The 12,433-nt window shown below is 56.0% G+C and overlaps 1 protein-coding gene across 2 annotated transcripts in view; it reads right to left on the reverse strand.

Moving 5' to 3' along the window:
* KCNAB1 (potassium voltage-gated channel subfamily A regulatory beta subunit 1) overlaps nucleotides 1-4,430 on the reverse strand; it is a 57,717-nt gene extending 53,287 nt beyond the window's left edge. The window contains exon 1 of one of the 2 annotated variants that reach the window (XM_084212069.1): nucleotides 3,953-4,430. In XM_084212069.1, coding sequence (XP_084068195.1) covers nucleotides 3,953-4,224 — 272 coding nt within the window. In that variant the 5' untranslated portion in view covers nucleotides 4,225-4,430. Of the gene's footprint in view, nucleotides 1-1,291; nucleotides 1,326-3,952 lie in introns of those variants that run through there. The other variant, XM_084212070.1, reaches the window with a different exon arrangement.
* Between the last annotated feature and the right edge of the window lie 8,003 nt (nucleotides 4,431-12,433).

Genomic DNA, 12,433 nt, shown 5'->3' on the forward strand with positions numbered 1-12,433 from the left:
TGCCATTTCTGCTGGTCCTGACTCCAAAACTGCTCTTTCCCAGCCCCACTCATTCCTGGTCATTGTCACCAAATTTCCCCATCCAGCAGCAACAGCTGGGACACAACTGAGCTGGATCCATAAAAACACCAGGCAGGGTGTCTTATTTCAGTTTTAAGCTCACACTAGCCACAGGCAGATATCAACCTCTTGGGAAAGCAAACGTTTCAAAGAAAATTTGCTTTTCTTAGAAGCAGAGAGAACTTGCAGACTTTCTGTGCGGGACCTTATCCTTTTAAAGGGAACCTTGTTGGAAACAAGGCACAATGGCAATTGTTGGACTGAGCACACCAGTGTCTCTTCAGCCACCATCCCCAGCCAACACCCCTGTCTCCAGGCTGCTCCAGCTCCTGCAGGGATGTCACCCTTTCCCTTGGACACCCTTCCTAACCCAAAAGCTGCATATTTCCCAGCCTGAACCCAGCCAGGGGTTTGGGCACTCAGTCCACTTGCTCCATAAGGACAGAGAGGGTCTCAGGGCTGAGAACCTGAGCTGGAAAATTCAGAGTGATTTTCCCCATCCTGGAAGTGCTCAAGGCAGGGTTGGACAGGGCTTGGAGTCCCTGCCCATGGTAGGGGGTGGGTGAGGCAGTCACCCCTCCAACCCAAACCATTCCATGATGTAACAACACAGACGAAAAAGATAAGATTCAGCATTTTAAGAGAACAGCTCACACGCATTCAGCTTTGCTCGAAGCCACTCTAATTCCCACAGCACCAGAGAAATCACAGAAGTCCCTGAGGCAGGCAAGGATGCTGCCAGCCCCCGAGGTGTGCCCAGCTCTCGGTGGCACAGCCCAGTGCCCTGTACCTGTAGCTCATGGTGCCCCGTACCTGTAGCTCATGGTGCCATGGTGGCACAGCCCAGTGCCCCATACCTGTAGCTCATGGTGCCCTGTACCTGTAGCTCATGGTGCCATGGTGGCACAGCCCAGTACCTGTACCTGTAGCTCATGGTGCCCCGTACCTGTAGCTCATAGTGGCACAGCTCGTGGTGCCCCGTACCTGTAGCTCATGGTGCCCCGTACCTGTAGCTCATGGTGCCATGGTGGCACAGCCCAGTGCCCCGTACCTGTAGCTCATGATGCTCCATACCTGTAGCTCATGATGCTCCGTACCTGTAGCTCATGGTGCCATGGTGGCACAGCCCAGTGCCCCGTACCTGTAGCTCATGGTGCCCCGTACCTGTAGCTCATGGTGCCCCGTACCTGTAGCTCATGGTGCCATGGTGGCACAGCCCAGTGCCCCGTACCTGTAGCTCATGGTGCCGCGGCGGCCGGCGCTGTCGCTCAGGGCCAGCCCCAGCCCGTGCAGCTGCAGGAACCTCTCCAGCTGTGTCCCCTCGGCGCGGGGGCTGCGTGTCCCGGGCCAGCCGGCAGCGCTGCGCGCCCGCGGGGCCTCGCCCGCCCGCCGGCCCCAGGGCTTGGGCGGGGGGATGTCGGCGCACGCCGCCTTGCACAGGTGCATGGGGGCAGCGGGGCCGGGCTCGGCGGCTGCCGCGGGACAGAGCCCGGAGCCGTCCCTGCGCTGGATCCCGAGCCGGGCAGGGCTGATCCCCCGGACCTTCCGCACCCTGCTGCAACCGGCCCCTTTGGGGAGATGCCCGGGGCGGACTCTGGCCAAGATCAGCGATCTTCGTCTGCTGAGACCTCTCCTGGCCCGGCTCTCCAAGGGGAGAGGACTGCTGGTGGGAATAGAGCACTGACCCCATTTTCCAGCTCTTATATTTAGAAAATGAGAAATATTTGCTTGGGATTCAACCCAAGGCCAGTAAACATAAAGCAAATACTCTCCCAGGGTGCATTTCAGGCCCTGGGCTGGCCAGATGAACTCTGCAGGCATCTCCCCTGCAGCTCACGGGAACATCTTGTTCTGTCACAGTGCACTGCCAGCTCTCACAGCTGGAGTTACCTGCTCTGGGAACTTCTCCAGCATCTGCAGCCTCCTGGGGTGTGACAACTCAGATGAACTAAATGATGATGTTAACAATGATTTCACCACTGCTGAACAGCAAACAAAAAGGTTCTGGTCCACAGACGCACAGAATGGTTTGGTTTGGAAAGGACCTTAAAGACCATCTCATTCCAAACTCCCCTGCCGTGGCAGGGACACCTTCCTCTGTCCCAGGCTGCTCCAAGCCCTGTCCAACCTGGCCTTGAACAATCCAGGGATGGTTTTTATGCTCTTCATCCCAGAAGGGCCATGGTGACCTTTTCTGGTCATAGCAGACAATCCTGCCAAGGTCTGGTTCATGCCGCTGAGGCAGATGTCTGAAACTCCTCTATTTTAAAAACTCACCCCATTTCAGCCCCAAATGCATTAGAAAAATAAGTTAAATAATCAAGTGATGGATGTATCATGAACTCAACTAATCCTTAAATCTTTCAAAGCAGATAAAGAAAGACTGATCCCAGCCCCAGAATATATTTGAAAAGCTCCTAATTCAATGTCACAGAGGGGAGTTTGGCAGGAACAGTGGCATTACCCTGTTATTCTTCCTGTGTGACTGCCACACCAGGGCATGGGTGTCCCTGGGAGGATCCTGCCCAAGGATGGGGCCCTGTTCTCACAGTGCTGATCCCATGGGGTGTGCAGGGGGGATCTCCACCCAGCTCTTTGCAGCCCAAGGACACTCAGGGGAGGGCAGCATGTCCCAGGGCTGTCCCTGCCCTGTCCCCAGGCTGTCCCTCCTGAGGTCCATGTTTCCTCCCTGCAGTGTAACTCCAGGGCTGTACCTGTGATCTCTGCTGCAGCTGCCTTGGGTTTTACCTCCTGCCAGCCCCAGCTCATCTATAATGCAAGGTGAACCAGCACTGAGAAATATTGCTGCAAGCTCCTCTAGTTTTCTGGACACAAGGCTTTTGCTGGTTTGGAGGATCAGGCTTTGTATGGATCTTTAGAAACTTAGTTCTCCCAGAAGTTATTCCCCAGCCCTTTTTTTTTATGGTGCTGTTGGAGCCCCCGGGTGCCAACCACAGGCCAGAGGGGCTGGGGGACACTGGGCCCAGAATCTGCCCCCTCCCAGCCCCTCGTGCTCCCCTCAGGTGCTCGTGAACACTCCTGCATCAATACCCACTTGCTCCTTCTCCCAGTTTTACATCCTTTTCCTTCCATTTATCCCGTTCCCAATTTTTACTGTCCTGACACGAGCACATCTGCAAGAGCTCGGTTTGTGCTGGGCGCTGCAGGCACCCCCATCCTGCCTGGTGCCGGGGAAGGTCTCGGCCGATTCTGGGCCGGAATCCCGGCTGCCAGCGAAGGGAGGTGGAGGAGAGCCTCGGGCCGGGTGGGGAGAGCCCCCGGGCGGGGCGGAGGAGCCCTCCCCTCCCGCGGTACCGGGCGGTTCCTGCTGCGGTTCCGATTTCAGTGCGGGTCTGACCCCGCACAGGAGATTAGAGACTCGCACGTCTAATTTCCACTAATACCAAGATCCCCTTATATTTTTTTAAAGGAGCAGATCAGATTCTGGAGGCTGCGACATTTAAGACCGATGGGACGAGAGATGCAGCGGCTGCAGGTTCCCCCTCCCAGGGGCTCCGTCCCAAGCTGAGCCCCCGGGCAGGGAGGGGGGACAGGGACCCTCCTGACACCCACACGGTCCCTGCTCGACAGCAGCAACTTTTCTACTCTACTCAAACAAAACCACAGTCGCTTGGGCAGATTAGAAACAAGGCTCAACAACCACACGCGGCTTGTGCTGGAGAAGTTCTGGGAATCAACACACAAGTTTGCAGGATATTCATCTCTGTAAAGCACGAATAACCGGAAAAAGCAGACTTACAAAGCCAAAGACCTTTCTACTATTATTACCGCTGCCGTGATTATTATTGCTGCTATCGTTATCATGATTATTGTCACGGTTCTCCCGGCCGCGGCGGGCAGCAGCGCTCGGAGGGCAGCGGGCAGGACGTACCTGTGGGGCATGCCGGTGGTGTAGGCGATGGTGAACTCGTGGGACAGCTCGCACACCCGCAGGTACCAGTTCATCTCCAGCTCCCGCAGCAGCGCCAGGCGCCGCGCCCGCTGCTGGGGCTGCCCGGGCCGGGCCCGGCCCTCCTTGCTGCTGTCGGCCGAGCTGCGCAGGGCTCTGTCCCGGCTGCCCAGGGACAGCACCGACTGCTTCCTCAGCTTCAGCGACTCGTCGGCGCTCTTGCCGCCCACGGTCCCGGTGCGCGCCGCCAGCATTTCGGTGCGAGAGCGCTCAGCCTCGAATCATCCGAAGTGACTGCAGCGCTCCTTCTCCCTCCGTAGCCTCACGCTGGCCTCAAAGCTGTAATTAGAGACGTGTCTGCGGGGCTTAACCGGGAAGAAGAGCTGCGACCTTCTCATGGAACCGTCCGTAGCGGCTGCGGCGTGCCAGCGGCTCCGCGGCCGGGCCGGGGGACGGTCCCCAAAAACATCACCCCGGGCACAGCCCCGCGCCTCCGCTGGCCTCGGAGCGGCGAGGGCTCTCGCTGGAGACTTCTGGAAAACCCGTGCGGCTGCCCGGCGCCGTAAACATCGGAGGTGAAGTCACACGTGTCACCTTGAGGGCGAGCCCTGGCCCACGTGGGCTGGCCCGGGCAAATTGCAGCGCGGTTCGTGCCCCGGAGCATCCCCGTGCCCATCGCTCCCCTCCTCCTCCCGCAGCTCCTCGGGTCGCCCCATCCTGCAGGAACTTCCATTCTCCGCGGGATCTGTAGGAATTTGGGGATTTGGTCCCCCTTTCGATAAGAACAGAGTTCCGACCGCTCCCGAGCAAGCGGTGTTTGTTAAATGCATGAAAGGGCGGGCACGGGAATCGCATTAATTCCCCTCTCCGGTCGGAAATGTAAAAGCTGGCACAGAGATTACAGCTCTAATCACAGCGGCCACTTCGGGAGCACGGGCACAGCCGTGTGCGAGAGCCGCCCGAGCAAAACCCCTCTAAGGCAGCGGGATTTGAAAGCCGCTGCCCCAAAAGCGCCGTGATCACCCCAAAAGCGCTGTGATCACCCCAAAAGCGCCGTGATCACCCCAAAAGCAGGGCCGTGATCACCCCAAAAGCAGGGCCGTGATCACCCCAAAAGCAGGGCCGTGATCACCCCAAAAGCAGGGCCGTGATCACCCCAAAAGCAGGGCCGTGATCACCCCAAAAGCAGGGCCGTCACCGCCGTGCCCCGCAGGGTGTCCCGCGGTTTGAGGTGGATGGAAGGGTTCCTGGGATGGGGCAAAGGGAGCTCGGGGGTCCCTGGTGCGGTGTCCCGCTCCCAGCAGGTCTGGCAGCAGCTCGGGATGGTTTTCCCCCCGAGCCCTGCAGATCCCCGAGCCTGGAGGCTCCCCCAGCATCTTCCCAACATCCGACCCAAAGCTCCAGGCTGTGCCGGGGGCCCTGCCTGACCCCCGGCCACTTCCCAGGAGGGTTTGGCTCCCCACCTTACCCCATCCCTGCCCTCCGGGCACTCCCAGCTGCTGCCGGGTCCCCTCCCAGCCAGGGGGGACCTGCGGGGCTCCCCCCAGCCCCGGGGACCCCCTGGGCCAGCCCCAGCGCTGGTGAGTCGTGCTGGGAGCCCGGCAGGGGCTCCTCCTGCTCTGCAGGCACACACGGTGGCTCACCGTGCTGCCAGAGGGGTTATAGGATAAAAACCCCTTTTTTGGCTGCTTTTCCAGAAAACAGTTCTGTCACCTTTTGGAATAAGTCCTACAAAATTTACCTCCAGCCAGAACTGGTGCTATCCAACCAATTCAGCACACATGGCACGAAAACATACACTGGAAACTTTGCAAAACTCTGGAAAAATGACTCAAACTTTGAGCTGCTAAAACATTCTAGTTCTGTGCCTGATCCAAAGTGTCTATCGTTAAAATTTAAAGTGCTTCACAGCAAGGAAAAGGAGGATTTTTCCTGGAGTTTCCAGCAGCTGCAGAAGCCTTTACACCAGCCCTGAGCAGAGAAGCAACACATACACGAACTGAAGCCTCAGGAGATCCTGCAGCTCCTTCCCTGTGGAAGTTGTTTGTCCAAACCCAAACAAAGCTCCCGGAGAGCTGCATAGAGGCACTCTGTGCTTCCCGTGTTTACGGTTCTGCTGGCGGCAGGAGCTGCCCGCGGCTCCCGGAGCCTCAGTCTCCGCTCAGGTGAGCAGAGCGGAGCCGCTGCCCGCGGTTTGTCGCCCTGGGAGCGGCGCTCCCTGTCGGGGTGTCGGGGCCATTGTGCTCCGCGCGTTCCCTGCGGCGGCGCCCGGCCACCCTATAGCCCGGCCCGTAAGGAGAGCCCGGCCCGCCTTATAAAAATTGCAGCGCGATTGGTTTCCTGAAAGCAAAGCTGCTGTGAAATGTTGATACTGGAACCCTCGGCTCCCAGGGCCGGGGGCGTCTCCTGGGGGACAAACCCCCCCAAACCCCTCCTGCTGCCGCACGATGACACAGGACCAGGCTGGGATGCTCCAGGGAGCAGCACTGCAAACGGATCCCTGCTCAGGGCTGGGGGCTCCTCCTGCCTTCTGTATTCCTTCTGTATTCCTTCTTCTAGGCAATCATCTGTTAAAGTAATATATAATATAATTATGCATTTTTAACTTGCCTGTACACTGTATAAACGTACGGAATCATGTATAGGAGCTCTCTACCCGCAGCACATTATGAATTATAAGTGATTATTATATTACTTATATGATATTCTAGAACTTCTATTTATTAATAAGTTGTGCCAGGGTTTCAAAATTTCTCAGTCTCTTCTTAAAATGCTTTCTAAAAGCTGATTTTTATTCCAGCTGCAGTCCCCAGAGCTGGGCACAGGAAAGGGGAACCATCTCCTGCCCAGGGCTGTCCCAGGGCTCCCCTCTCCCTGTGCCCAGAGCTGTGCCCTGCATTTTCAGGGAATCAAACACAATGCCCAGCTCCTGGAGCCAAGGGAGGCCCCAGAGCACCGAGGGGTGCAGAGGGACAGAACAACCCTAAAAGAGCTTTAAACCCCCAATGCTGTTTGTGCCACTGGCTTTAAAGCAGAACCTTTCAGTAACTCCCAGCCTGCAGCCCCCAGGATCAGAGCTCAGCATTAATCCATTTTCCTCTGGCTCAGGCACCCTTTTAGCCAAACCTCCTGTTTTCAGATGTAAATAAGAGAAGCTTCTAAACCCCCTGCAGCAGCTGTTTTCTGCTTGGGGGAGCAGGAGGGATGAGTGAATGCACTGCACACAGGGCCCCTTTAAACCTGGTTTGAAAATCTCCTGAGCAGTTTTCCAGCTGGATGTGCCATTCCAGTGACACCTCTGTGCTGGCCAACAAGACCCCACAGCATCACACACAGGAAGCCCATCCTGACTTTCTGCACCACAAATTAATTTTGATAGAATGAAGGGTTTGGGTTGGAAGGGACCTCAAAGCCCATCCATCCCACCCCAGCCATGGCAGGGACACCTCCCACTGTCCCAGGTGCTCCAACCCCAGTGTCCAGCCTGGCCTTGGGCACTGCCAGGGATCCAGGGGCAGCCACAGCTGCTCTGGCAACCCCAGCCCAGCCAGGAATTCCCAGTTCCCAATCTCCCATCCATCCCTGCCCTCAGCAGTGGGAGCCATTCCCTGTGTCCTGTCCCTCCATCCCTTGTCCCCAGTCCCTCTCCAGCTCTCCTGGAGCCCCTGCCAGGGGCTCTGAGCTCTCCCTGGATCCTTCTCCTCTCCAGGTGAGCACCCCCAGCTCTCCAGCCTGGCTCCAGAGGGGCTCCAGCCCCCAGGGCTGGAGTAAAGGAATGTAGAGTGAAGGAATTCCAGAGTAAAGGAATGCAGGACACGCAGTCTGATCCTGCAATTCTCCACTAAATTCCACTAAAACACGCTTACAGTTCATCCTCCCTTAAAATGATCTCAAAATCCCCCCTTGCCCTGCAGATCCCAAGCAGCTCCCAGGATCTGCTCCCCAGCTCTGTTCCCAGCTCTGCACACCCAGACCTGTGAGCCAGACAGAGGAGCAGCAGCTCAGCACCTGCAAGCTCCTGTTCAGAGACTGGAGCAGAGCACCAGGAGCCCTGCCCAGGCACAGATTGATTTGGGATGTGCCTGGCAGTGATTCCTCAGCAAACAAAGAGTTTGGTCCCACGGGAGCAGAGTCATTCCCACCTCCTGATCCAATTAGCCGTGGAGCTCAGTCTCTTCCCAGCCCTCCTCTGCTCCAGGTAAGTGAAACCCCATCAGGGAAAGGTTCATTAAGGAGTTTAATTGGGTTTAAGTGGCTCACCCTGCTCTGGCAGAGCTCAGCTATAGTGGGTATGCACCTCTGCTCAGTCAGCAGTTTTGTGCCCCAGCAAACCTGCTCCCAGAGAGGGAATCCTACAGGCAGCCAGCTTTTAAAGCACCTCTGGGATCCCTGAGAGCACCTGTGTGGCTGCAGCTCCCTGGCCACAGAGAGAAACACAACTTCCCCAGGCCTTTCTGGGAAAGGCTGTGAGAGGTCAGAGAAAAGAGTGAGAAACAATTCTCATCGTAACTTACTACACCTGTTATTGTGAACATGTGCAATATGCTATGGAGATTTGTTTACCAAGGAGTAGTTTCTTAATTAGCCAATGGCAATAGTGTTATAACTGAAGGACCAGTTAGGTCCAACTGTATCATAGCTGTCTATAAAAGCAATGAGTTTCTTAAGAATGATATATATATAATAAGGAGATTGATCAATTTTCTGTAAATCCTAGAGTCAGTGCTAATTATTACTCCTTTGGGGATGGCCTGCTGGGACAATTGGAAAGTTATGTACTGCTCTCTGTGGCCAGAGAGCCACCCCCACACCCCTGTTACCCCAAACCCCAGAGCAGCCCCCCAAGAGCTCCCAGCTGCCTCCCTGAAGGGCAGCAGGACACAGCAGCCTCAGTGAGCCAATCTGCTGAAATTGGAAGTGGCTCTCTCCAGCCTTTTATCTTCTCCAATAATTTCTAGATGTGATTGTAGGGCCAAAGGGCAGTCCCAGCACACCCAAGTGTAGAGGAAAATTCCTGGCTATGTTAATTGACTCGTTTTTCCCTCTTTACTGAGTTCAGGGAGGTCACTCATGAGCAGCTCCTCGGGGCTTGCTCTCAGTTGCACCAGGCAGTGACCGAGCAACCCGTGATGAGAAAGGGGAAAGTTTTCCAAGGCCAAGGAGAACCAGGCACTCAGACTTCTCTGGAGGCATGTGGGAAGGAGCTGAAGGAGCCCCCTGAGCCTGATGGTCCCTGACCAGCCCAGCCAGCCCCAGAAGGTGCAGAACACCCACATGCTCTTTACTTTTCTGCATGAATTTCACGCCGAGGGCTGAGCTCCTGGAGCTGGGCAGGTGAGGGCTCCTGGATGAACTCAGAGCAGTCCTGGCCATGCTCTGAGCAGTGGATTGCCTGCTGGGCAGGTGGGGGCTCCAGGATCAATTCAGAATGTTCATTCAGAATGGATGCTGTCCCTGGCCAGCCTCCTGTGCCTGGGGGATTGTGTCTGGGGGGCTGGCAGAGTCCCAGCTCTGGCTGGGAGCGGCACCCACGCCCTGGAGCGGGCAGGGGACACGGAGCTGTCCCTCCACCCCAAAGGCACAGCCCTGCAGCCCGTGGTGCCATTGCCATGGCAATCAGCACCACACAGGGACTAAAAATAAACCCCAGCTCTGCAGAGCACGAAGATCCTCTAAAAGCCCCCAAATTCCATCAATTCCTGCTGCATTCCCATTTCCTGAGCGGCATCTCCCCCTCCACACCACAGAACCCTGACAGCTGGGCCGGCTCTAGTCCTCAGAAGAGAAGCTGGGCCCTTGTCAGTGGCTTGTTCCAGGTCACCTTGTCCAAATTGTGACAGAATTTATGCAAAAGCAGCGCTGGAAGCGTTTCCCAGGGGATAAAGGCTGCTCAAGAGCATCATTCCTGGGCAGAAACCCCACAGGAGCCACCAGGGCAGAGCCACACCCTGTAAGGAGCAGACACCCTTCCCCTTGATTAACCCAGTGCTCAGACCCAGCTCTCTCCAAAGCTTCATTTACCCCACAACGTTTTTTCCCACCCTAAGTAACATTTAAAAAAGGGAAGAAATCCTGCAAGCAGCTTTATATTAATCTCTGTATTTCCAGCCGCTTGGGAAAGGAGAAATATTCTCTAAAGAGCTCTAATGGGGCTCTTGAGCAGACATTTAAATCAATTACATCCAGAAAAACAGCTTTCTCAACCCAAAATACACTCCTATTCATAATATAGTTTTACACATAAACCCTTAAAAAAATAAAATAGAGTCACGCCAAGGTTCAAACATAATATTTTTATTTGTGGATAAAAATTAAGGCTCACAGTACTTTATCATTTCACAAGCAGAAAAATGTTAAAAATTGAGACTGATGGGGAGTGCCCCCAGTACAAATTCCTCTAATTGCTGACATGTTTTACTGAAGACTCAAGGTGAACAATTGTACAGGGCAGCTACAGGTATTAGTTTGTAAACTAGGTACTAGATAGAACTGGTTCTTGAGAAATGTGAACAGAGTATGATGTTTCTCTCCACTCTGGCTGTCCAGCACACAGGGACTGCACAGAAACACCCAGAGCTGCTGGGATGAGCACACCAACCTCCCAAAACCAGCCCAGCAGGGCTGCAAGGCATGGCACAGCTGGCAGGCAGGGCTGAGGGGCACAGACTGCACTCCCATCAGACATTGTGATTCATAGTGCAATAGTTTATGCCTAGAATGTTCCATATCCAACTTTCTGAGCTAAGGAAGGGCAGGGGTGCTGCCCAGCTCCAGGAGTGCAGGGGGAAGCAGCCCAGGGGCTGCTGCAGGGATGGTGACAGCGCACGGCAGACGGGTGTCCAGGGTCAGGATGCAGCTCCAAGGAGGACTTTTCCAGGGCTGCAGCCTGCAGGGAACTGAAGGCTCCTGCCCAGGAGAGCTGCAGGGGTGTCCCAGGGGCAGCAGCTCCCTGCAGCCCCCCAGCCCTCACTGGGAGCACCTTGCACCCCTCAGCACACCAGCTGCAGCTGCAGCTGCAAAGGGACAGCCTGGGCAGAATGCAGCAGGGGCTGGGCCGCAGAGCTCTCTGGATTATTTGCATTATTTTTAGTGATTCCTTCAGCTTTGCTTGTTTGCTGCTGTCAAGGCAACACAGCCATAGCAGCCACGAGGACGAGCCCGTTGCTGTGAGAACTGAGGGGGCTCTGCCTCTCACCAGAGATTCAGCTCCTGGCTCTGCACCCTTTGCAGTGAGACACCAGCCAGAAATGACAGCAGCTGCCCCCAGCCCCTCCTGACCAAACCTGAACGCACAGGTCAGCCTGTGCCTGCAGGACAGGTGCTGCCCCAGCAAACAGCCCCTCGCAGGGGCAGGCAGGCACAGAGCCATCCTGTAGCAGAGGAATCAATAATCACTGACATCACCGCAGCTCTGAGAGGCTGTGACAGCTGTGGGTGCACATCACCACCCCCTTTGGAAAGGAGGTGACTGACTTAGCAGCTCAGCTCAACCTGCCCGAGCTGCAAAGCCCTCCTGGAGCAGGGCTGGAGGGGAGGCAGAGCCCCCCACCCCAACTCTTGCCCCCCGTGTCCCCAGCAGCCCTGGGAGCACTGGTGGGGACATGCCACCTCCTCCCCCTCGTGCAGAACACCCCTCAGTGACACAGGCAAAAAAACACATCTACACCAGTTGGGCATTTCCTAGGAGCAGAAATTTCCAAACCCCATTTCCATAACGTGTAGGCAGGGAATGTAAGAACAGGAAAATGCGTGCCACCAAAAATATAGAACAAACACTTTCAGTATGATTCCAGTTCACAAATCCAGGCAAGGGCAGAGAGGAGCTACAGCCATGAAATACTCCATGTTACTGAACACTTTAAACCAAGTATTTCACCCCATAATACTGCAGTGAACAAAACACAACCGCTTGAACCCAAAAACCAGGGATAAGAGGGGTGAGCCTGGGTGCACATTCCAGTTGCCCCAGTGGGTACCAGCAGGCTCCTGGAACCTGCCCAGGTCAGAATCCAGCTGCTCCTGTCACAGGACAGGAGGCTCAGGCGGATGGAAATGGCTTTGCCTCAAAACACCACACAAAGTTCCTGTCCAGTAACCACCTCCAATTATTGCTTCACTACCAACAGCAGAGCAGGAGTGACAGGAGGGGCTGCAGGGCTGGGGAGCACGCCCCAAGCAGGGCTCCACACCAACACCTGGGATGATCTCCCAGAGTGAGCTAAGCACAGCACACCCCAAACCCCCTGCCAGAGCAAAGCCGCAGAACACAAACCATCACCAGGTACAAGGGGAGCACAGGGGCAGCCCTGGGACACAGCAGGCACAGCCCAGGAGCTCTGCCTTGCCAGCTGCACTCCCAGGTCTGCCTTCTGCCATCCCAGAGCCACGGGCAGGAGCTGGGAGCCCGGCTGTGGCCGCAGGGACAGACAGACGGACACGGCGGTGCCAGGAGAGGCCAGCACT

This window comes from Fringilla coelebs, assembly GCF_963513975.1.
Source record: "Fringilla coelebs genome assembly, chromosome: 10".
NCBI lineage: Eukaryota > Metazoa > Chordata > Aves > Passeriformes > Fringillidae > Fringilla > Fringilla coelebs.